The 22,418-nt window shown below is 38.2% G+C and overlaps 2 protein-coding genes across 5 annotated transcripts in view; one reads left to right on the plus strand and one right to left on the minus strand.

The window, feature by feature from the left end:
* ZGRF1 (zinc finger GRF-type containing 1) overlaps positions 1–3,225 on the minus strand; it is a 65,628-nt gene extending 62,403 nt beyond the window's left edge. For all 3 annotated transcript variants that reach the window (XM_070504602.1, XM_044767373.2, XM_044767372.2), the window contains exon 1: positions 3,073–3,225. The gene's annotated coding sequence lies outside the window, so the exon portion shown is untranslated. The remainder of the gene's footprint in view (positions 1–3,072) is intronic.
* A 179-nt stretch (positions 3,226–3,404) lies between these two features.
* Positions 3,405–22,234, plus strand: LARP7 (La ribonucleoprotein 7, transcriptional regulator). Of its 2 annotated transcripts, none has more exons than XM_014864317.3 (13): positions 3,405–3,587; positions 9,101–9,304; positions 9,891–9,991; positions 10,068–10,151; positions 10,574–10,738; positions 10,820–10,913; positions 10,982–11,335; positions 11,419–11,563; positions 13,210–13,361; positions 14,163–14,281; positions 17,361–17,520; positions 17,741–17,832; positions 21,610–22,234. In XM_014864317.3, exons 2-13 carry the CDS (start codon positions 9,103–9,105, stop codon positions 21,688–21,690), a joined length of 1,749 nt encoding a protein of 582 aa, XP_014719803.1. In that variant the 5' UTR covers positions 3,405–3,587; positions 9,101–9,102; the 3' UTR covers positions 21,691–22,234. The 2 variants fall into 2 exon arrangements, with proteins under 2 accessions (XP_014719803.1, XP_014719868.1); XM_014864382.3 differs by having other exon boundaries at positions 10,985–11,335.
* Positions 22,235–22,418: the final 184 nt, after the last annotated feature.

Below are 22,418 nucleotides of genomic sequence, written 5' to 3' on the forward strand. Positions count from 1 at the left end.
AAAGAGCGACACCACACTATGGAAAAAGAATTTGCCAAGTAGAGAAAACTAAGCAAAATATACAAAATAAGTATCACACTGCAAACATTCTTCCAGGTGCCATAATATGTATCAGAAACTGATTCACCCCCTCCCCCCCTATTTGGTTCCTTATAGAAAAAGCTGCAATTTTTTAAGTTTTCTGGGGGCTGGCCCAGTGGTGCAGTGGTTAAGTGTGCATGTTCTGCTTCAGCGGCCCGGGGTTCTCCAGTTCAGATCCTGGGTTCAGACAGGGCACCACTTGGCAAGCCATGCTGTAGTAGGTGTCCCACATGTAAAGTAGAGGAAGATGGGCACAGATGTTAGCTCAGGGCCAGTCTTCCTCAGCAAAAAAGAGGAGGATTGGCAGCAGATGTTAGCTCTGGGCTAATCTTCCTCAAAAGAAATAGTTTTCTGAATTGCTATGGTTACCACAAGATGGCCCCTTTGCGTTTTAAATTTTTCCTTTAACATCTTAAAGCCAATATACCAGAACATCTAGAACCAAATATACGTTCTAATACTTCTGCAAGGAAAAATCTTTTCAATATCCTTGCCACGAGTACTGTATTACCCTATGCTACTGGATAAAACTGTTATTGTGGGCAATTTTGGAAATCTAAAATCACTGATAGTGAATTGAAGAAGTAAATAGAGATGCCAAAGAAAATGATCACTTTTTTTCCTAAAGCAGTGGTTCCAAAGGTATGCTCTCTGCAGCAGCAGCAGCAGCATCACTTGGGAACTAGCCTGTGCTTTAACAAGCCCTGCAGGTGATAGGGATACACGCTCAAGGTTGAGAAGATGGCCCAAAAAGACCTGGGGGGATTCAAGAAAGCTGTAATTTGCAATTCTGGATTCAATTCCTCCTTGATACACATAAAATAGATAAAATAGGCCACCTACATAATATTTACAAATTACAAATATTTATTTAGCACTTACCACATGCCAGATATTATGCTAGGCTAAGGTAGTAAAATGAACAAAATATTATCCCCAATCTCAAGGAATTTTCGTATAACGGTGACAAACAGGAATTACAAGAAAATATGACAGGAATAAGCACAGGAGGGATACCCAACTCTATCTACTGCATTTCCGAAGGACGTAATGTCTAAGCTGTCCACTGAAATAACCATTAACCCAGGGAAGATGCCAGGGAAGGTATTTGCAAATATGAATCAATATGTACAAAGGCCTGTGGAAGACAAAGCAAGGCATGATCAAGGAACTCAAGTAGAACAGTTAAGGGGTCAAGTGTAAGACAGTGAGGAGTGAGAGATAAGACTGAAAAAGTGAGCAGTGATAGGATTCAGAGGGCCTTCTATGTTAGGCTGAATTGTCCCGACTTTCTATGAAGACTATAGGAAGCCATGGCAGGATTTGAAGCATAACATTACATTATCTGACTTGAGTTTTACAAAGATTACTCTGGCTGTCACATGGAGAAAGCATGGGGTAAGGAGCAGGCAAATGAGATATGAATTAACGCCCCATGACATAGTTCACAGGAAAAGACCCAGACCTACAAAGGCATTGCCTTTCAGAAATATAATTCCCATATCCTATATCCCTCCCCTCCAGCCCACAGAAATTGTTAGATGCCTAATGAATGCCAAGAAGATAACAGAGAGGTCCAGAGAAACACATCATTCAGTGCTGTTGTTAGAGCAACTTGCTCCCAGCCACTCAATGAGTTGGACATTCTCTCTATATAGATGAGACTACATGGTGCAGACACAGTGCTTGGCATGTGGCAGTTATTCATATTAGATCCCTTTAACAATAGCTATCATTTATTCTGTGTGATTATATGCTAGACACTGTTAAAATGCTTCAAACGCTTACGACTTTATGGTGTTGATACTATCTTCCATATTCATTTTACAAAAAAATAAAACTAAGGTAATAGGTAAGTAATTTGCCCAAAATCATAAAGTAAATAAGTGGCAGATTCAGAATTGAAAACTAAGTTGCCTAAACTCTGGTGCTCATACTCACAAATACTACATTATATGACTATTTATTGAGTACCTACTACATCAAGGCAGGAATTGGACTAGATACTTTACATATAATATTCATCAGTCTCATAATCCTGAAGAGTAGATATTATCACCACAATTTACAGATTAGGAATCTGGTATTTACTAATTTAGGATTACTTACATGCCATTTAGGAATTGCAAAATACATTTCCCATTGTTTTTCTAAATTAGAGATAATACTTGTGAGATTTACAACTTCAAAAAACCTCCAAAAAAAAAGGAAAAGTTAACTGGATTTAAAAATATTTAGAAGAGCCCTAATTTCTACCTTCAAAGGAAAGTCAAAACGCCTTTCTTACCATTAAACAGGAAAAATGGTTTTAGTCAACAGCATCATATATTTAAGTGTGCAAGGATAAAACATTTTCTGAAAGTCTGCATCTATCCACATCTGTCAAACAATTCAAGCGCTGACTCACCTCTGAAAGGTAAAAGTTTAACGTGCCAAGAAAGTTTTAAAGTGGTGTGGAGACCTCAGATGTTCTGTGATAATTATATAATTACAGACAGACACACATACCTCCACACATATATATACACACACATTATTCTGCTGCTTTATACATTTATGTATAAAATTCGGTGCTTTCATTAAAACGTGAGCCATTCTTCCCATTAGGTATGACGAGATGTTTTTGGTCCTTTTGTTTTGGAACAAGCAGGATCTTTCTCATCCCAAAGGGGTTCACAGGTCTAACAGTTTCTAGTCACGAACCCAACATTGTGTTGAGACACCATTCAGTGCAAATAACTAAAAAGAAGCCCATATTTCATTTGCCAAGATTCTAATTACCATGACCCTGTGTAACCAAGTGACAATGAAGACTCGACCCTTTGTCAGTCATAAAAACAAACAGCAAAACCCTCTCTGGTCCTCACACGTATGCGGGAACCGCAAAGCAAGGGCTGGGAAAGTGGTGAAGACGAGGCACCACTTTCCACAGGGAGTCCGAGCCAGCTGTGACTGTCGCCACCCAATCCCGGTTCCACGCAGCACCCTTACCGGTCCGCTTCTGTCAGGGCACATTCTCTCGTCCTCTTGCCCCAAATCAGCTTCGCCGCCTCTCGCTGAAATCCCGCTGCCTATCCAGCCCCACTCTCCGGAAACCCCGGGAAAGAGTTCACTTCACTTTTCCACTGTACAAAATCCACTTTCGAATTTCCCCCGCGAAAGTCTGTGACGTCATTAACCCGCGACCGCAACCAGACCAGGACCCAATACTTAGCCCGCCCCCCCAGCGCCCCAGTCAAAACCGCCGTTTTCAAACCGCCAATCAAATTCTCCCCTGGCTGCGAGCCTCCTTGGCGGGCCGCGTTCTCCGATGCCCCGCCCCCGAGCCAGCCCACGCCTGTGACGTAAGCAACGGCGCACCGCCTCCGGCCCGGTCTTTTACGAGACGAAGTGGAGAGCCCTGTCGCTGTTCCTATGACGCAGAAACAGCCACGACCGTAAGGATCGGGAGACGGACAGGGCTGAAGGACGCAGTCCCTGGCTCTGTGTTTTGGGCACTGAACGGAGTAAGTTCGAGTGGACCGTAGGGTCGCTCAGGTTGGGTGAGGTGTAAATTCCCCTCAGTCGTTTTTCATGCAGTCCGTTCTGTCATCTCTCGTCCCTCTCACCCCGCCCCCTCCCACCAACCCGTCCGTTCGCCCGTCCTGATTCTTTGTGCGCACGCGCAGAAGTCCTCTGGCAGCCCTTGTAGTTCTAGTTGTCAGCGACTGGGGGCGCGTGATGTCCGGCGTTGGGAGGTTTGGGGCCCGCCGCGTCCCTGGCGGCGTCGATGCGGAAGGACGGGTGCCGAGAGGGCCAGAAGTCAGAAGGGAAATTGCCTTGCTTCACAAATTTGAGATGTGGCGGCCAATGGATAGCGAGTGTGACTACTTGTGTTGTAAAATTAAGTCATTTTCTTTTTCAGGACTCTAGTCCTTGTCCTCAATGGAAGGGAGCTAACAAATAAGTGCTAAATACAGTGTACCAAGTGCGTTAATAGACGTACTTAAGAGAAAGCAGATGAGGAGGCCGTTAATCAGGGGAGACGTGGTGGTGGAAAGCGATACAGAGCGTAAGGTGCTCTTTCGCCTGGGCCTTGAGATTGAGTAGGGGTTTATAAATCAAGGAAGACAAGACTCATTCAGAGCAAAGGCACACAGGCAGGAAAGTTCTCGGGTACCGTTGAATAGTTGGCTGTGACTAGAACAATGGTTCTCAATCTTTTTGGCACACCATTTCTTTTAAAAAAGTGATGAAAGCTGTGGATGAGCCGCCCAGGAAAATGCACGTCCATGTGAAAATATTTTGTGTATAATTTTGTCGGGAAAAATTGTGAAAGACTTTGAAATGGCCAGGAAAAGAAATACTGGTTGTCTTGTCTAGCTCCCTCTTCCAGGTTATCTCTGCCTTTCGTTGCCGTTATTTTACAATTGTGTACGTTGTAGTAAACGATAATAATGGAAATTAGCCTTGCAATTAATTTTGCAATTATTGCCCTGGCCAGTTTTGCATTTATTAACAAGTGGATTTCAATGTTCCTAATTGTTTGTATTTGTATGTGTCTGGTTTTTGAATTCTTCTTTGAACTGACTTTTAACATGAGTTCCCTGATGAATTACTTAAATAAAACCTTTAATATGTGTTCACTTTATATTTGTATGATAGTCATGATTTTACCTTTTCTTTAAAGTTTATCTTTTAAGAGTATCATGGGATTCACAAGAATTGTTGAAACCCACCCAAAATCCCTTGGACTTCAGGTTAATAATTGCTGAGTCAGAACATAGAATGCATGGTGACAGTTTGCAAGAGATTCTACCAAAAGATAGGCAGTGTGGGAGTCACACATACCTGAGCTTCCTTACCTGGCTCACTTTGCCCAAGTTGCTTAACCTTTGAGCCTCTGCAAGAAGTTGGAAGAAACCACCTTGTGGGATTGTGAGGATTTAAAACAATATATGTAAAGTAACTGGCATGGTTACACAGTAACTCGTATTCTTTGTTTGAAGCCCCTGTTCCGAAGCCAGTTAGATGTCACTGGTTCATTTAATAGTTTTTTAAAAATACATACTATGTTACAAGAAGAGGCTAGGAATTTTTAGTATTGAAAGTTTTAACATCACAGTCACAAAATTGTCTGTGTTTTAGGTAAGTTACACAGCTTTTGTGAAGGATGGGTGACTTCTAGAACAGTTTATAAACTGTTCCCATGATATAGTGACAGTAGTTATAGAAAGCAGTGGATGGAGATATGAGCCAGTCCAAAGGTCGAATTGATAGGACTCAGTGACTGATTGGTAAATGATAGTAAATAATAATGGTTACACATATTTTTTAAGATTGCTAATTGCAGATATGTGTTACGCGCACTAGGCAGGAGTTTCTGAGCTTAATTCTCCAAGCCACTAAAATAATTCTTAGGAGAAGGAATGAGGGAGAGGTCTAGACTGAGATATGAGAATGATGGGAAGAGTCTGGTTTCCAGAATTGTGACTTTCTGTGCTTTTGCAGTTCTGTCCACCATTTCCTTAGGTGGCAGCTTTGACAAGGAAAGGAATTGGAGAGCTGGTAATCTGGCCTTTATAGTCTGTACTTTTTCAGAAGGAAAAGTTAGCAGTGGATCCTGCTCTAGTGATAAGCATAGGCTACATTTGTGTTTCATTTATAATTCTACCACCTTACAAAAGAACCTAAATGCTTCAGTTTTTAAGATCCTTTTAAATGCATTATTTATTTAATTCAACAGATGCTTAGATCGTGACCAAGCTAAAGTTCCTGCCCTCATAGTGTTTACATTCTAGTGAGGTACACAGACAATACAGTTGTAATTCCAGGTTATGATAAGAGGATACAAGGATAGAAAGTGGTGACTGGGGGTGGGGGGGGGGAGGGGTTGGTTAACATTGGCGGTTAACATTTACCTAAGCAGAGCACCTGGAACTTAACCATTGGGCCACAGGGCAGCCCCAGGGAGGGAATATTTTACGTTGGGTGACAGAGAAAGCCTCTTTGAGAAAGTAACATTTGTAGAGGCCTGAGTGAACAAGGAATTAATCCCTATAGATGTGGCAGGAAAGGTAAAGAGAGCAGCGAGAGCAAAAGCCTGGAGATGGGCATGGCCTTAGCATGTTTAAGAAACAGAAAGGTGGTATGTTGTGGTTGAAGTGAGCCTGCTGGAAAGAATTCTAAGAGAGGAAGTTAGAGGGAGAGCCCCAGGCCAGATCAAATAGGGCCTAGTAGGCCAGAGGAAGGATTATATTCTGAGTTCGATGAGAAACCTTTGGAGGATTTTGTGTAAGAGATTGACGTGATCTGATCTGCATATTTAAATGATTATTCTGGCTGTTTTTTGGAGAATTGATAATGAAGGAAGAATAGAAGCTAGCAGACATTAGGGTGCTCTTTGCAGTAGTTCAGGCAAAGCACAATCGTAGCTTGGACCAGGTGGTTGTGATGAAGAAATGAGAAGTATTCATATTCAGGATATTTTTCCTAAAGTTAGAGCTAATAGAAATGCTAATGAATTGGCTGTGGGGTGTGAGGAAAAGAATTAAGGAGGATTTCAAGGTTTTTGACATCTTCGCAGTTTTGTAATTGGTATTTCCTGAGTTAGGAAAAACTAGGCAAAAAATGGGTTTGTTAAAATTTGGGAACTTAATTTTTGCCCTTTTAAGCTTGAGATTGACTTTAGGTGAACAAGAGGAGCTGTCAGATGGACAGTTGAATATTGGAATAGGCAGCTGATGAGAGAAGTCAGGGCTGGAGAACATAGATCTGTGAAACATCAGCATAGAGCTGAGGAGCTGAAAGCCAGGGAGCCTCAGCAAGGATGAGTGTGTGGATAAGGGCACTCAGGACTGAATGGAGTCCTCGGCAGCACGGGAAGGTAGCGCGGACTAGGAGGGTCCCGAAAAGGAAATTGAGAAGGAGGAAAACTCTCCTGGAAGCCAAATGAAGAAAATGTTTTCAAGGAAGGAGTTATCAACTGGAAGAGCGGCTGAGAGATCAGGCAGGCAGTGGCGACCATTGTTTTCAGAATCGCTAGAATGGCGGGAAGGAAAGACTGACAGGATGGGTTGAAGTGAGAGTATGAGGTGAGGAATGTGGTTATGTGGCGTTAAATGACAGCTGCTTGCTTTTCTCCTGATTACTTCTGCCGTGGAACCCCATTTTGTGTGTTATGCTAGCATCATCTAAATAAATACTGCATGAATTACATATTTTCAAAGTTGGTACTTGTCTGATCACCTGAAACCTGTTCTAAATAAATGCCAAAATACTCTTCTGTTGCCTTTGGTGAGGATGCAAGTTTTGTTGGGGATTTGAAGTGAAATGCATCAGTGGCTTTGTGCTCTCTTAGTAGATGTCTCTTTGAAACACATTATCTGTCACTTCTGCAGCATCACTGCAGTGACAGATTCTAGCTGACAGACTCAGGAGACACGAGTAGGCTTTAATCTAATACTGTGTTTACTGAGCTTTAAAGAAGGATACGAGGCAGCAGATACAGTAGGGGCAGCATCCTCATCTCCTCTGGAGGCCCAGCCTATCCAGCCCCAGCTCTTAGCCAAATCCAGCAATTAACCCAAATCCCCCCCCCCTTTTTTTTTGGTGCCCCTTACCTACAGCAGACATGTATGGCTTCAACAGATAAGGGCACAGCGTTTTAGGTCACCTTGATAGGTAAAAGCTTTACCCCTTTTGCCCACCAGTCAGCTCTGTCACTCTGGTCACATAGGCCCAATGCCTGCTAATAGTGGCTCCCACCCGGGTTCAACAGGAGACACAGGTACAACTCCCCATTTGTCTTCACTCTCCTCTTTCCCAGAAAACCGTATTACGGGAGACTGAGGTTATTCTCAGGCAGGCCCACCTCATCCCAGGCCCGATGTTCAGCCTTTGCTCATATACTCGGTTTTGTGTACGTACCTCTAGTGGTTTGATTAAGGTGGCACAACTCATTCAACAAATTTTTGAGTGACTACTTGCCAGGGACTGGGGATGTATCAAAAAACAAAACAGACAAAAATCTCTGATTCCATCAATCTTACATTCTAAGAAGGATAAAGAATAAACAAATTATATAATGTTAGAAGGTGATTTAAGTGCAATGGAGAAAATAAGGCAGGAGAGATACAGTATGTTTGTCTCCAGATTTGCAGTTTTAAATATGGTTGTGGGAGGAGACCTCACTGAGGTGACATTTGAGCAAGACTTCAGCAAGTGAGGGAGCAAGCTGTATTGTCCAGGGCATGCGGACTTGAGAGAAACCGACAGGCTCCAGAGGCCCTCCGTCTAGAGTTTGCTGGCTGAGTTTTAGTTGCAGCTGGAAAACCAGTATGACTGGAGCTGAGAGCACAGAAGAGCCCTGCAAAGTCACCTAAGGAAGGAGGGGCTGGGCATTGCTGCCTAGGAATTACACACCAGGAGGGGATGGCCGCCTGAAAAGAGAAGGCCTGTCCTATAGCCTGCCAGTTGAATTCTGCTCCTAGTGAGCAGAAATTAACCTTTTTAAAAATCAAGAATCAAGTTATTAGTATTTCATTAGAGGTTGTAGTATTAAGAAATGTGAGTGACTTTTTCAGGTTTTTTTTGAGATGAAGAATGTCTGAGTCCCTGAATCTTACATTTTGACGCACGATTTGAAGGTGTAGTTTGGTGAGCTATAGATGTAGTTATAGATTTTATACTGTACTAGGATAATCTGGTCCTGCAGTTTAAAAAGGCATAAAAAACTAAAGCTATGACCCATGGCATAGGAGGTAAATTATTTTAAAAGTGAAAACAAGACCAATGAAAAGTGAACAGGGAAAAGCTAAAAAAATTTTAAAACCACAAGGCCAATGAAAGTTTCCTCAGCTGATTGTAGAAAATGTCTGGGAAGAGTTCCTCTGAAAAGTTTATCTTCTGGCAGCCAAATTTGAGTCCGTTATCCCTTTAGATTTAAGGCTCATCTAAATATTTTTCTTTTAAAAATTAGTGCTAATATTACCACCAATGTCGTGGTGACTTAAATATTCACCCATTTTTCATTTCATAGGAATGGAAACTGAAAGTGGAAATCAGGAAAAGGCAATGGAAGAAGAAAGCACTGAAAAGAAAAAAGACGTAGAAAAAAAGAAACGGTCTCGAGTTAAACAGGTGCTTGCAGATATTGCTAAGCAAGTGGACTTCTGGTTTGGAGATGCAAATCTTCACAAGGATAGATTTCTTCGAGAGCAGATAGAAAAATCTAGAGATGGATGTAAGTTTGCTTCAGTATGTAACGGAACCAATTTTTGTGTGTTGCCTTTTAACTTCTAAAATATAAAGTAAAATCCTATGTAGTATATACAGTATGTTATAGTACATTATATAGTATTATATAGTATATTTAGAAATATATAATATACACTATTTTATATATGTACATATAGAATTTTATGATACATCCGTTAGATATTAAGTATTTTCCAGGTAAACTGTTGTGCCCTTTATGACACTATTTTTTCTAGAGACTCCTAGTAGGACTCTAGCAACTGCAGACCAAAGCAGTTATGCCAAATTTATTCTGAAGTGTATTGTGTATTTGAGAGATGAGGAGATAAGCATGTGTTATGTGTGCTTAGGCAGTTATTTCAGACAAGACATTTTACCTAGTCCAAAAACCCCTTTAATAGTTTAAGTGTAATGTGTTAAATTGTGCTAAGACTTAAATATGAGTGAATTTTTTACCAAATAACTTAATGGACTACACCTACATATAAGGGCAGATTAAATTCATCCCAATTTTCATTTGTACCACTGATTTGGCTTCTATTTATATTTATTCCCTTTGGCACTTCCATTAGACGTTGACATATCACTTCTTGTGTCTTTCAACAAAATGAAAAAATTGACTACTGATGGAAAGCTAATAGCCAGAGCCCTGAAAAGTTCAGCTGTTGTAGAGGTAAGAGTTATTAGACTGTATTATATATCATGTAACTACATAATTTAGTTTCTTAATCTAATATACCATTTTAAAGCTGGATTTAGAAGGCACCAGAATCAGGAGAAAGAAACCTCTGGGTGAGAGACCGAAGGATGAGGATGAGCGCACAGTGTATGTGGTAAGCCTTTTCCTACAAAAACCTTACAGCCACGTCCCCGGTAAAGAATGACGGACATTTTGATACTTCTGTCTCATCAACAGGGCTGTTTACACACCATACCTGTCTTACACTCCTTTCTCAGTCTCCATCTGCACACCCACTCTCAGTTTCACACCAATATCTCTCAGATGGCTCCCTTCCACCTGCCTTTTTGTCTCCCGTGCTCACACACACAGCCCTGTCTCACATGCAGCCTCTCCCCCCCCACACTCAGATTCACATATCTCTCAACCTCTTTTGTCTCATGCATTTCTTTCTCACATGCTTGTTCACACCCCTTTCTCTCACATACAAAAAAAAAGACAAACATTTTAATGGCCTTCTGAACAAGAATCTTAATGTATTTAATACTGCTTCTAATCCAGTTTATCAATTTATAGGAGTTGCTTCCCAAAAATGTTAATCACAGCTGGATTGAGAGAGTTTTTGGGAAATGTGGCAATGTTGTTTATATAAGTATACCACATTATAAGTCTACTGGAGATCCAAAGGGATTTGCCTTTGTGGAATTTGAAACAAAAGAACAAGCAGCAAAAGCTATTGAGGTAGGTCCAGAACCTAAAAAGAAAAAAAGAAAATTAGCAAGTGTTTGAAATAGTAACAAAATTTTGCTGATTTCTTTTCAGTTTCTTAACAACCCACCAGAAGAAGCACCAAGAAAACCTGGTGTATTTCCTAAGACAGTGAAAAATAAGCCCATTCCTGCCCTTAGAGTATCAGGTGAGTAGCTTAATATTTAAGTAGATGTAGTGGAAGTAAAATTAAAATTAATGATAACATTGTTACAGAAGAAAAGAAAAAGAAAAAGAAGAAAAAAGGCCGAGTGAAGAAGGAAGACAACATGCAGACCAAGGAGTCAGATATGGACACAAGCAAGGAGGCCGCCTGTAAAATGAAAAGATCCAGGACCACATCTGAGGGCTCCGAAGTAGAGATTACTGAACCCCAAAAGCCACCCTCAAAGAAGAAGAAAAAACGGGAAAAAGCTGAAACATCCAGCTTACCTTCAATCAGAACAGGGAAGAGGAAGAGAAGTAGCTCCGAAGATGCGGAATGCCTAACTCCCAGAGCAAAAGTAAAGAAAATGGCTCAGAAAGGTGACGTTCAAAAAGAAGCTTCAGAAGTTTCCAAAGAAAGCAAAGGTATTTTATATAACTTTAAGGTTAGGCTTACATAATTAAGGCTTTTATTCCTTAACTTGTCTTTTCTTAACTTTATATTTAAGATTTAGAAGTCTCTACTGAAGAGGAAAAGGATACTGGGGATATAAAAGATGGATCCCTCTTAAAAGCAAAAAGGAAGCATAAGAAAAAGCATAAAGAGAGGCATAAGATGGGAGAAGAAGTTATACCACTAAGAGTGCTATCGAAGTAAGTCAGTGGTAATTGTTGGCAGTTGACACACTCCGTCACCATTGCTAAAGTGCAATTCCAGTTTGTATTGAACAGAGTTGCATATTAGCAACAGTGATGGCATATGCCCAAGGTCTCTGCACAGTGTGGGTATAACACGGTTGAGGATTAAAAAGGAACCACCACACTAAAACATGGAAGCACTTATTTTTCTCAAGTCACAGCAAGTGCCTCCATGTTAAAGTAGAGGGTGTTCCTTAACAGATTTAAAAGGCACAGTCACTACACCAGAGACAGCAGTTACATAAAGTACTCTTGAAGTCTTGTAAAAGGAAGACCTACCATCACTAAAACATGGAAGCACTTACTTTTATAGTTTCAAAGCAAGTACATCCACGTTTAAGTGGTGGGGAGCCCAATCTTAGAAAAACTTGTAATGAGAAACATTCTTTAACCTGTAAAATAAGTTTAGAAAATAATCTTGGGTCAAAATAACTGTGACGGTTTGGAGACACCTCCACTGAAACATGGAAGCACTTACTTTTGCTTTACACAGCAGGTACCCCCATGTTAAAGCAAAGGGGATCCCCTTGACCTCTGTTAGCCGGATTGCCATGTTGCATCCAGAGGAATAATTTGGATTCACTTCTACTAAAACATGGAAGCACTTACTATTTTGCAAGTCACAGAAAGCACGTCCATGTTAAAGTTAAAGAGAGTCCATCCACTCGAGGGGTGAGAACAAGGTGGAGAAAAGGCAAAATCGCATACCTTTGGAAGAGATTTTCTTAACCTTCCTGGATCATATTTTCCAAAGAGTCCTGTTCTCCTCTTGAAGGTTAAAAGGCAAGGACCTCAGGCACTTGTATTTATACTAATCTTAACCCCTGAATTCCTTTTGCCTTTTTATCTCAGAGAATCATTACAAGAGCCTTTTGTTATTCTAATGTATCAGCTCCCAGGGAGTGTATGATCCTGGGTGGGTCTGGATACTTTTTTTTTTTTGAAGTATACAGATGTCAATGTTAACAGCTAAAACCATTACCACAAGATATCCTCCTCTTTAAAAAAAAATCCCCCATCTGCTTGTTTGATGGCATAGATTAGGGTAACAATGAGTGCTCCTGGGGAGCTAAGAGAGGCATTGTGTTTCTATCTGGAGGAGCTCTAGCTATTTGAAGAAACATCTACATGTTAAATGTATGTAAATAAATAAATCGCTTCCATGGGGTGTTTTTTTCTTCTTAGAAATTCCTTTTGACTCAAGTAAATACTGAGGAATGTTCTCTCAAATTGGAAGCAGTTTAACAAATAATCTTTAAATTTTAGTCTCTCCTTTCTTTCACCCAGAGATGGCTGGCTGTTCTAGTAAATGTTCCTAGTTAATTAATTCAAACCTTTTATTTTTATAAATTCAGGTATTTGAAGCATACTCAAGAATCAAGTTGGCAAATTTAAAACACTTAATCTGAATGTTGGGGCTGGGGTAACTTTGCTTGTTTGCTAGATGGACTTAGAACTCAGGAATGTGTGTGAATGTGTGTGTTTAAAGGGAGAAGAGTGGGGAGGAGAGCTTGCAAGTCACTGTGAATGTCTATGTTCAGATACTTACTTTTTACTTAGTAATTTGTCACTATTTCAAAAGTACATTTTTTTCATTACAGGAGCGAATGGATGGATTTGAAAAAAGAGTATTTAGCATTGCAAAAAGCCAGCATGGCTTCTTTAAAAAAAACAATATCCCAAATAAAATTGGAGTCGGAAATGGAAACAGACCATGGAGTACCTGATAAGTCTGGAATGAAAAATGGAAAAAGTAAACATCACTATGATAGTTTTTGTAACATTATGCTTATATACTAAAAGCAGTTTGAGTTATGACAGGATAAACTTTAATTTTAAAAAACTTTCTATACAGTGGTCATTATTAGAACAATTATTGACTTATCAAGTCCAGATGTGTGATTTATTCTTGATATAAGAATATTTGCAGGGCTTATTTTAAACAGTATCTTTTTTAATCACGTAAGTTTTCTCTATTAATTCAATTTGGTAATAAGTGCCTAGTTTATGAATTGAGCAAATTTGTAGAAACAAAGATTGTAATTTCTCACCTCTACTTTTATTCCATAGTATTACAAGCAGGAACAAATAAAACAAAGTTCTTATGAAATCTTCAATACTAGGATATGTCTTAAATTCTTATGAATTGAAAATAAAAATTTTCTCATTTGAAACATAATGAGTACAGAATATTCTTATATTATCCTATGCCTGTTTGTCTTATTTCTTCACTTTAGAAAGTAAAGTACTTTGCTGGTTGGTTTGGGGAAAGGGGGCCTCTTTTTTTCAGGTTTTACAAATGCTCTACGGAACAGTAACAGTTTGCATTTAGCGTAACTGACATTTTGTTTCATGGTAATCTGCAATAAGCATATGACTTACAACACAACTTTCTTAATTACTTAATTATTTTACAATTAAATTTTAGATTAAATCTAAATTAATTATTTAAATCAGCCTAAGAAATCGTTGTTATTCTAAAGTGAGCCTGCTGAGTGTTAAATTATTAAGTGTAAGAGATTTATTTCTGGTCTTTTCCTTTTCAAATCAACAGCAGACAGTGAAGCGCCCTGTCCCCAGGAGAAGGTTCCTGCCACGGGACCGCAGTTTGTGAGCGGCGTCATCGTGAAGATCGTCAGCACGGAGCCTCTGCCTGGCAGGAAGCAAGTCAAGGTAATGCTTTTGAGTCCCCAGGGTGGTTGTCCCTCTTTCCTCTTCAAAACTTCCCCATGTGAAAATGTTTTGAATATGGAGAAGGAAGTAAATCAAATTAGAGTCCGTTCCTCTGTGGCAAACTGCTTGTAAGGTTTGATTCCGTAGGGACTCTTTCGTTTGCCCTGAAGCAAAATGTAAACGCTGAAATTCCTCACTGGAGCAGAATTACAGTGAGCACAGCTTAAAAGTCCTTCTATAGAAAAACTGCCATTTGTGCTTTTTTTATTTCTGCCCCTAAGGATTGGTTGGTGTGTAGCTGAATGAGGAAACCATACTGTAGTCACTATAACGAAAGGAGTAGATACAGTAAAATGCTTTGCCAGTGTTCACCTCCCCTACAATTTCTTAGAAGACTTTTTCTGTTTTGAGAAAAACATGGATTTTGGAAAACTACTTAGAGCCTGAACTTTTTAAAAGATTTAATGAACATTAGAGTTGGTCTGAAATTATTTTAAAATTGTAGTCATGTGCTGTTGTCTGGTTTAGGAGCAAGCTGCAGAATTTGTAATTTGTTTTCATTAGAGCTTTTAGCTCTCAGTAGATTTGTAAAAGATTTTCTGACCTAAAAAAAGGTCAGAACTATTAATGGAATAAAAGGGATAGTATGCATATTTTTCGCTTACCATGGATTTAGTTTATTTTTGTTGGTTAATGAATTCTCTTGGGAATTGAAACTGTTTTCTCAGAAATGTGGAGTTTTTTGGAGAAAAGAGTCTTTTTAGTTTTTATTTTTAAAAATTTTGGTATTTTTCAAACCATGCCAATTATTTAAAAAAACTGGAACAGTTACAGGAAAGTGTAAAGTATTTTGAAAAGCTACAAAAATCTACATGCATGTGCAAAAATAAATTCACGGTTCTCCATAATTTTTGCTACAAGTTGCTATACATACTGTTCTTTTCCACTTCATGGTTTATCTTCTACAGCATTTTGTACCAATGCAGCAATATTTCTTTCTCACTGACATAGTCGTTTGTGTTAAGTACCTATCTTATTTACCCTTCCCGTCACCCATTTAGGTGAGGTGCTTTTTTAAAAACTATGTAGGATGTTCTGTAACAAAGCAAATCTATTTAAAATTCTTATACTGACACTCAGCACCATGCAGTATGTTCTTTTTGTCTTGCACAGACTCAAACCAGTTACATTTTTAACTTGCGTACCCATTGAAGTTGCCCCCTGTAATCATCTGTGGGCACTCTTTATTTGAAACCCTATCCGAAAATCATGTAGCTGTCACTCACACATAAATTTAGGTTCTCTTTACGATATTGATAAGAGGTTTGGTCTATCCCAAATTGGTATTACCAGCTTGCATTTCAGAGTCTGGTAGCAATATACAATTTCAGATAAGAAGGACAAAACACTGAGGATGTAAGTGCTGCTGTGGTTAGTCAGATTGCAAGCTTTAATAGAAGAATTGCTCAAAGCTTGTTATTTGGAGTGACTGATAGGGATTTAATTATATTTATAAAGAGCTTTTATTATCTAAGTAAAGCTTTTATTATCACAATTACAAATTCTTCATTTATGATCATCAAAATCATAAGATAATTGCATTAACCAAGTTAGTAGTTACTTACATTTTGCTGGAACAAAAACTGAGCTATGATGATGGTCAGGGGCTGCCTGTGGCTTGGCCATGTCATTACCAGGCTAATTTGTCATTCTAAGAAGGGTTTTAAATCTGGAGATTAGCCTGACATTATAATGGATATGTAGTAAATATCTTCTGAATTGTAGTCATCTAATCTGTCTGATAAATCAATTACAAAGCTCACTACTACCAGTGACTAATACATTCAAATTTCATCAACTTGATACCGATTATTTTTCTCACTTTGCGTCTAAACTTAGTACTAATTAATTAGGGAAATGGAACAAATTGGCAAGTATGTTTCTCTCCATTTCTTTTGTAATTTTTTCATTCATTAAGTGCCTATTTTGTGAAAGGCAGTATGCTAAGTGTTGGGATGACATAAGACTTAGTCCCTGGCTTCTACAGACTCACGTATTTTTACTACTTATTTTACTATTTATTCTGTATTATTAACTAATAAACTTTTCTTATTCTGTGACGAAATAATATTTCCAGATCTTGCTCAGTTCTTTCTGTAATTCAGACTTTAAAAATCGAACACCTGAAAGTAATCTAAATTAGTTGTGGTTTGAAATTTGGGGTTAAAACTAAAGGGAATGAGATGGATAAAACGCTGTTTTTTCATTGGGAATCTCCAATTATTTCTTAAGCTTTATGAATGGCAGTTGATGAGTTAAGAATTAGTGTAACATTCCTGCATAATTGCATTGTATATACTGTAGAACCTGCTGTGACCAAAAAAATGATTAGGAATGCAGGAATCTCGTTAATTTGCCCTCACAGCAGGCATTCTAGATAAAACTTTTCTTTGCTGGGTGACCACAACTTGTGTAGAACAGGTTGCTTAGGTATTTTATCAGAAAGTCAGAGCTCCTGAGCTATAGTCCATAGATCCACTCCCAACCTAGGATTTTTGTAAGTTCCATGAAGCTTTTTTTTCCATGAGTTGTTATAGAAAGTTGACTGTTTTTTACATATGTGATTTTTTACAGGTGAGTAGAAGCACACCTCCCCCAATTCGTCATGGGTTTGTTCATTTGTTTTTAATTGTATTCCTTATTCCAACTACGCCCAGACTTGGAACTCCTCTTCTTGATTTGGGGTTGGGGGAAGTGTTTGCACATTCTGCCCTACAGATCTGGTCTCATTGTGCAATGTTCCCATTCCAGTTAGGATCGCGAGGATGCGCTTGAATAAAAGAAAGTACATGATGATTAGAGCTGGTGGTAAATTGGTTCTCAGCTTTCTCCAAGTCGATTCTTAAGAGCATTTGTGCTTATTTCAGAAGAAATTGTTGATGTAGAATAGTTACTCCTCATTTTAAGCTACATATGACTTATTTATATAATACATTCTGACACAGCCATTGGAATAGTTTTAGAATTATTACAAAAGATTTTTGTTATTTATTTTCAGTCTTTCTAAACTCTCATGCAGGATACTTTGGCCGCAGTCTCAGAAGTTGTTTATGTTGATTTGCTGGAAGGAGACACAGAATGCCATGCTAGGTTTAAAACTCCTGCGGACGCCCAAGCGGTAATAAAGGCATATACGGAAATGAAAAAGAAACAGTGCTGGAAGCTCGAGATCCTGTCTGGTAAAACTTCATAGGATCTTTTTTTAACAATTCTTGTTGTGCAGTGATTGTATTATATTTTCTGAGTTTGGCTTATGAAACTAGTATTTTTTTCATTACCTGGTAGCATTAAATCTAATCAGACAACTATTCTAGTTTTCTTATTAAGAGTGTAATTCCTTGAATATGTTTCTTCATATGTATCCTGGTGTTCAGTGATCTGTTTCTGTTTGTTTTTAAGGTGATCACGAACAGAGGTATTGGCAGAAGATCTTGGTAGATAGGCAGGCCAAACTTAATCAGCCTCGTGAAAAGAAAAGAGGCACTGAGAAGGTAATCAATTCGTATCTGTTTTGTTTTGTTTTGCAGCCTAAACTTCTTTTGGAGGTTGAATATCTTCTGAAAGTCAGTAATGGGTAGTCCTAAAATAACGTTGGTTTTGCTATACGTGACAAAGGTTTACATGGTATATACTATACTGCATTTTAGATCAAGAGGGAATACTTATTTTAATTTAAGAGTTTCTCCCTTTTTTGACTAGTGATATAATTTAAACAATCATTTCTGGCTGCTGTGTTTTGTAGTTTGATTGTAAATGATTATTTAAAGATTGTGTTAGTAGTAAAAACACAATGTATTTAGAGTGTAGTTTTTAAAGATATGAGTCTCCACAGATAAGATGGAGAGACTATGCTAATGTTCCCTATGGCAATGATAAGCTTTATTCCGTTTTCTCTATGGTAGTCAACAAGTGATATAAACAAGCTTAAATACCTTAAATAATTTAAAGCAAGCCTCTCTTTCCATAATTTTATTTTAAATTATATTGAGTAATTTATCAAATGTTGACAGTAAGCTATCACGTTTATTCTTTTAAAAGCAAATTATGTAAAGATTAGTATGTCTTAAAGTGCTTAGAACAAAATAGGGCACATAATAACCAATATTAGTTACCAAAATTTAAAATACATATTATAAAATCAGAAAAATCTAAAAAATATGCATTTTTTAAATGATTGGTTAGCACTTGAAAAGACATACTTCCTGTCTGTTGATTTGGGGTCATATTTATAAATTTTTTTTTTTTAACTTAAAAATCAAGTGTTTTACATCAGCCCTGCATCACCCAGGATTCATTGGGATTTAGGGTGATTTAGCGGGAGGTTTCCTACTGGTCTTTTGTTAACTCTCTGTGAGTACAGACCCAATTTGCTGTGGTGGGGAGGCCTCCCTCCCTCCTAAGGACTCTTTCAGGTCGATGAGGTGTTAATTTAAAAGTCCGCTTGGGTTGATTTAAATGTTAAAATCGTTAATCCAAAACTCAGTGGAAATGCAGTCACCTTGTTAATACTTATCCTTCTAATTGGTGTGGAATTTCATTTAAATTGTATATATTTTTAAAACTAGGAATTAGTCATTTTGTTTTTCAGAAAGATCCCGTCTCTGTAAGTTAAATTTGAGGCAAGGAAATAAACATTGCCTGGGAAATTTCATAAACTGGGCTGGGATACAGTGAGTAGGTCTGTCTTTGAGCGTTCTTATCCTGATCTCAGTTACTTCTGCCATCAGATTTGTTTGATAAACAGAAACATCTGAAAGTATAGGATCCTAGGGAACCTGTGGAGGTAGCTAGTTGGCTCATCTCACAAAATGAAAAAATGGAAACCACACCAAGTAGGTACTGTACAGCCTCAGAGGAGAGGGTAGACCCTAGTTAGTTTGTCGACCTACTTTTTTGTTAATTCATTTAATTAATGTTTTTTGAATGCCCTTTTGTGTTAGCCACTGTCCCAGGGACTGGGGATACAGGCATGGGACACAAAGTCCCCTGCTGTCATGCAGCTTACAGATAAACTATAGATCAGGCGATGGCAAGTGCTGTGCAGAAAAATCAAATGAAAGGGTATTGCGGGATAGCTTTAAATCCACGAGGTGGTCTGGGAAGTCCCCTCTGTGGAGGGACGTTAGAGCAGACCTCAGGGAAGGGAGCAAGCCACCCAGGAGAGCTCCAATGCACAGCTCTCCCGGCAGAGTAAGCAGAAGGCGCAGGGCTGCAGGGGAGAGTGTCGACAAGGAGGCTGGTGTTGCTGCAGTACTAGAAACAGGCTCTTAGTACTGGAAGTTAAGGATTAGGAAAAAGTTAGCAGCCAAAAGTTTGTAATAAATACTTTATTGACTTGACAGTCCAACGTTTCCACAGTAGTATTGTATTTGGTCCATAATGGAGTAAAGGAAAAGCACTAATAAAAAACCCTGTTTCTTAATTTTCACATTACAGAGTAGAAGGATACTGGGGACAGTTTCCTAAGCCCCGGTCAGTTTATGCAGAATTACAAGACAAAAAAAGGAAGGGATAAAGGAAAATTTTATTTTCTAGATATGATATTTTTACATATAAAAATCAAGTATAGATAAATTAAGACTCTCACAAAAGATCAATAAAACAAAAGGAAAGATCTGCCAAATCTTTGTAGTGTACCCTTCACTTTGAGTACCCTGGTAAAATTAGATAACAGCTGCTGGAGACAGAATGAGGCTTTTCTCATTTCTCTTTAGCTTTTAAGGCATATTTGAATTTTTTGTTTATCAAAATGGTCTTTTCTTTACAAATTACTGATATGTCAATATTCAGCGGGTAAAGGCAGAATTCTAAAATTTGTGAACAGCACATGTGTGTGACAGAGTTTTAAATACATTTTGACTCACCTCACTGATGAATATCTTTTAGTTTAATCCAAAAGTGACTTCCTGCCAATGGTCACATGTCAGCAAACACTTTGAAGAAACTTTTTTTTTTAAGATTTTACTTTTTTCCTTTTTCTCCCCAAAGCACCCCGGTACATAGTTGTATATTTTTAGTTGTGGGTCCTTCTAGTTATGGCATGTGGGACGCCACCTCAGCATGGCTTAATGAGCCATGCCATGTCTGTGCCCAGGATCCGAACCGGCGAAACCCTGGACCTTCGAAACCCTGGGCCATTGAAGTGGAGCACGCGAACTTAACCACTCAACCAGTGGGCCAGCCCCTGAAGAAACTATTTTAAATAATATACACCTGAAATTACACAATGTTATAAACCATTATAACCTCAAGAAAATAATTGGGGAAAAAAAGAGAAACTATTTTAATGAATGCTCTTTAGAATCTGTATTTTTAAGAGAAAAAGATTTTCATTTCTTTTTTTTTTTAAGATTTCATTTTTTTTTTCCTTTTTCTCCCCAAAGCGCCCCCCAGTACGTAGTTGTATATTCCAAGTTGTGGGTCCTTCTAGTTGTGGCATGTGGGACGCTGCCTCAGCGTGGTTGGATGAGCAGTGCCAAGTCTGCGCCCAGGATTCGAACTGACGAAACACTGGGCCGCCTGCAGCAGAGTGTGCGAACTTAACCACTCGGCCACGGGGCCAGCCCCAGTTTTCATTTCTTCCAAAACTAAAGAAGATATTTTCGATTTTTCCATCAAGAAAGCTTTTGGGAAATTTAGACATTTTAAATGGTCTTCTGCATTCCATATAATTTCATTTGCCTCCTTTAAAAATATTCAAGTATTTATGTAAAGATGTAATAAAAAATAAGTACTCTTAGTAGCAGATCCTTATTTGGAATATTTTAATTTTCAAATTTATAAGCAAAACTTTGTGTAGCATTCAGCCCAAAATATGGTGTCTTCTTTAAATAACGCATGAATGCTCAAGCACAATGTAATTACTAAGGACCACATATCGTTTAAGAAGTGTCTTGGTAATTAATACTCAAGCCCATGGGGATGTGAAACAACTAACAAATGTGGGTCCTGAACCCTCCTAAAAGGTTAAAAAAATTGCCGGCACGGAGTGGCTATTTTTAATTGAAAAATTTTTAGTAATCTGGAACTACAGTGGGAGGGGTTTTGATAATGCGAAGATTTAATATGTATTGTACTTAATAAGCTGTAATGTAGACAGTTCTCTCTGTGATTGATTTGACCTCAACTTAATTATCTCATTTGTCTACCTCTCCCCCTTTTTAAAAAATTTTATTCAAGCTGATAGTTGTGAAATTTTTCTAGTCGTAGTTAATATTTTTGTGTTTAGATATCCAATGCATTCTAATTTCTGATTTCTTTTTCTATAGTTAATCACCAAAGCTGAAAAGATTAGACTCGAAAAGACTCAACAAGCAAGTAAACACATTAGGTTTTCTGAATATGATTGAGAAACAATTTTGGTTCACATCTTAAGGTGTCACTGGATACTTGAGCCATTCTTAGGAAGTCCATTTTTGTTATGGTCGTAATGTGTAATGAATGTATTTCTAAAACCTGCATTTAATTAAAAGACGTACCTTTTTCTCTTAACTTGTAAATAAGACTTTTGTCTAGAAACAAGTACAGTGTATACCACAATTTTTCATTTTTTTTCATTTTGTTGATATTATCTTACGTAAATCACCCTCAAAGTGATTTAGCAAATAAATGTTACCATTAATTTTGCTGTTTTTATATTGCAAAAACAATATCCTTTGCAAAAATATAAATATATAGTTTAGAAAAAAATGTTTAGCAGTGGGCTCTCACTGTACTTATTATTTTGTAGCTTGCTTTTTCCATTTTAGGTATCTTGGATATCATTTCATGTTGATTTCTACAGAAACGTATGTGTGATATTTCATTCTGTTTATTGTACTTTGCCTCTCTGAGCTTCCATTGAACAGACCATTCCATATGAACTGTTTCCAATTAAAATGTTAAATTTTAAAAGTATTGAGTTTGTTTTTCATAAATGAAGTTAAAACATTTTATTTCGATTTAACAAAATAAAATGAAGCAGATGCTGTGAACACAAGAAAAAGAAAACAGATCTTCTAGAAGTCAGCCTGAGATATAACTGAGGTCTCTCATTTTATTCGAGAAAATCACAAACTGTAGTATTTAAAGTCTTCCC

This window comes from Equus asinus, chromosome 3 (genome assembly GCF_041296235.1).
Source record: "Equus asinus isolate D_3611 breed Donkey chromosome 3, EquAss-T2T_v2, whole genome shotgun sequence".
Classification (NCBI taxonomy): domain Eukaryota; kingdom Metazoa; phylum Chordata; class Mammalia; order Perissodactyla; family Equidae; genus Equus; species Equus asinus.

What these genes read in the sequence shown, in the direction of transcription:
- LARP7 (XM_014864317.3), top strand. Translation starts at nt 9,103, where the DNA reads ATGGAAACTGAAAGTGGAAATCAGGAAAAGGCAATGGAAGAAGAAAGC. An exon ending in AAGCAGCAAAAGCTATTGAG is followed by an intron (nt 10,739 to 10,819) that starts GTAGGTCCAGAA and finishes ATTTCTTTTCAG; the next exon opens with TTTCTTAACAACCCACCAGA. An exon ending in AGAAAAGAGGCACTGAGAAG is followed by an intron (nt 17,833 to 21,609) that starts GTAATCAATTCG and finishes CTTTTTCTATAG; the next exon opens with TTAATCACCAAAGCTGAAAA.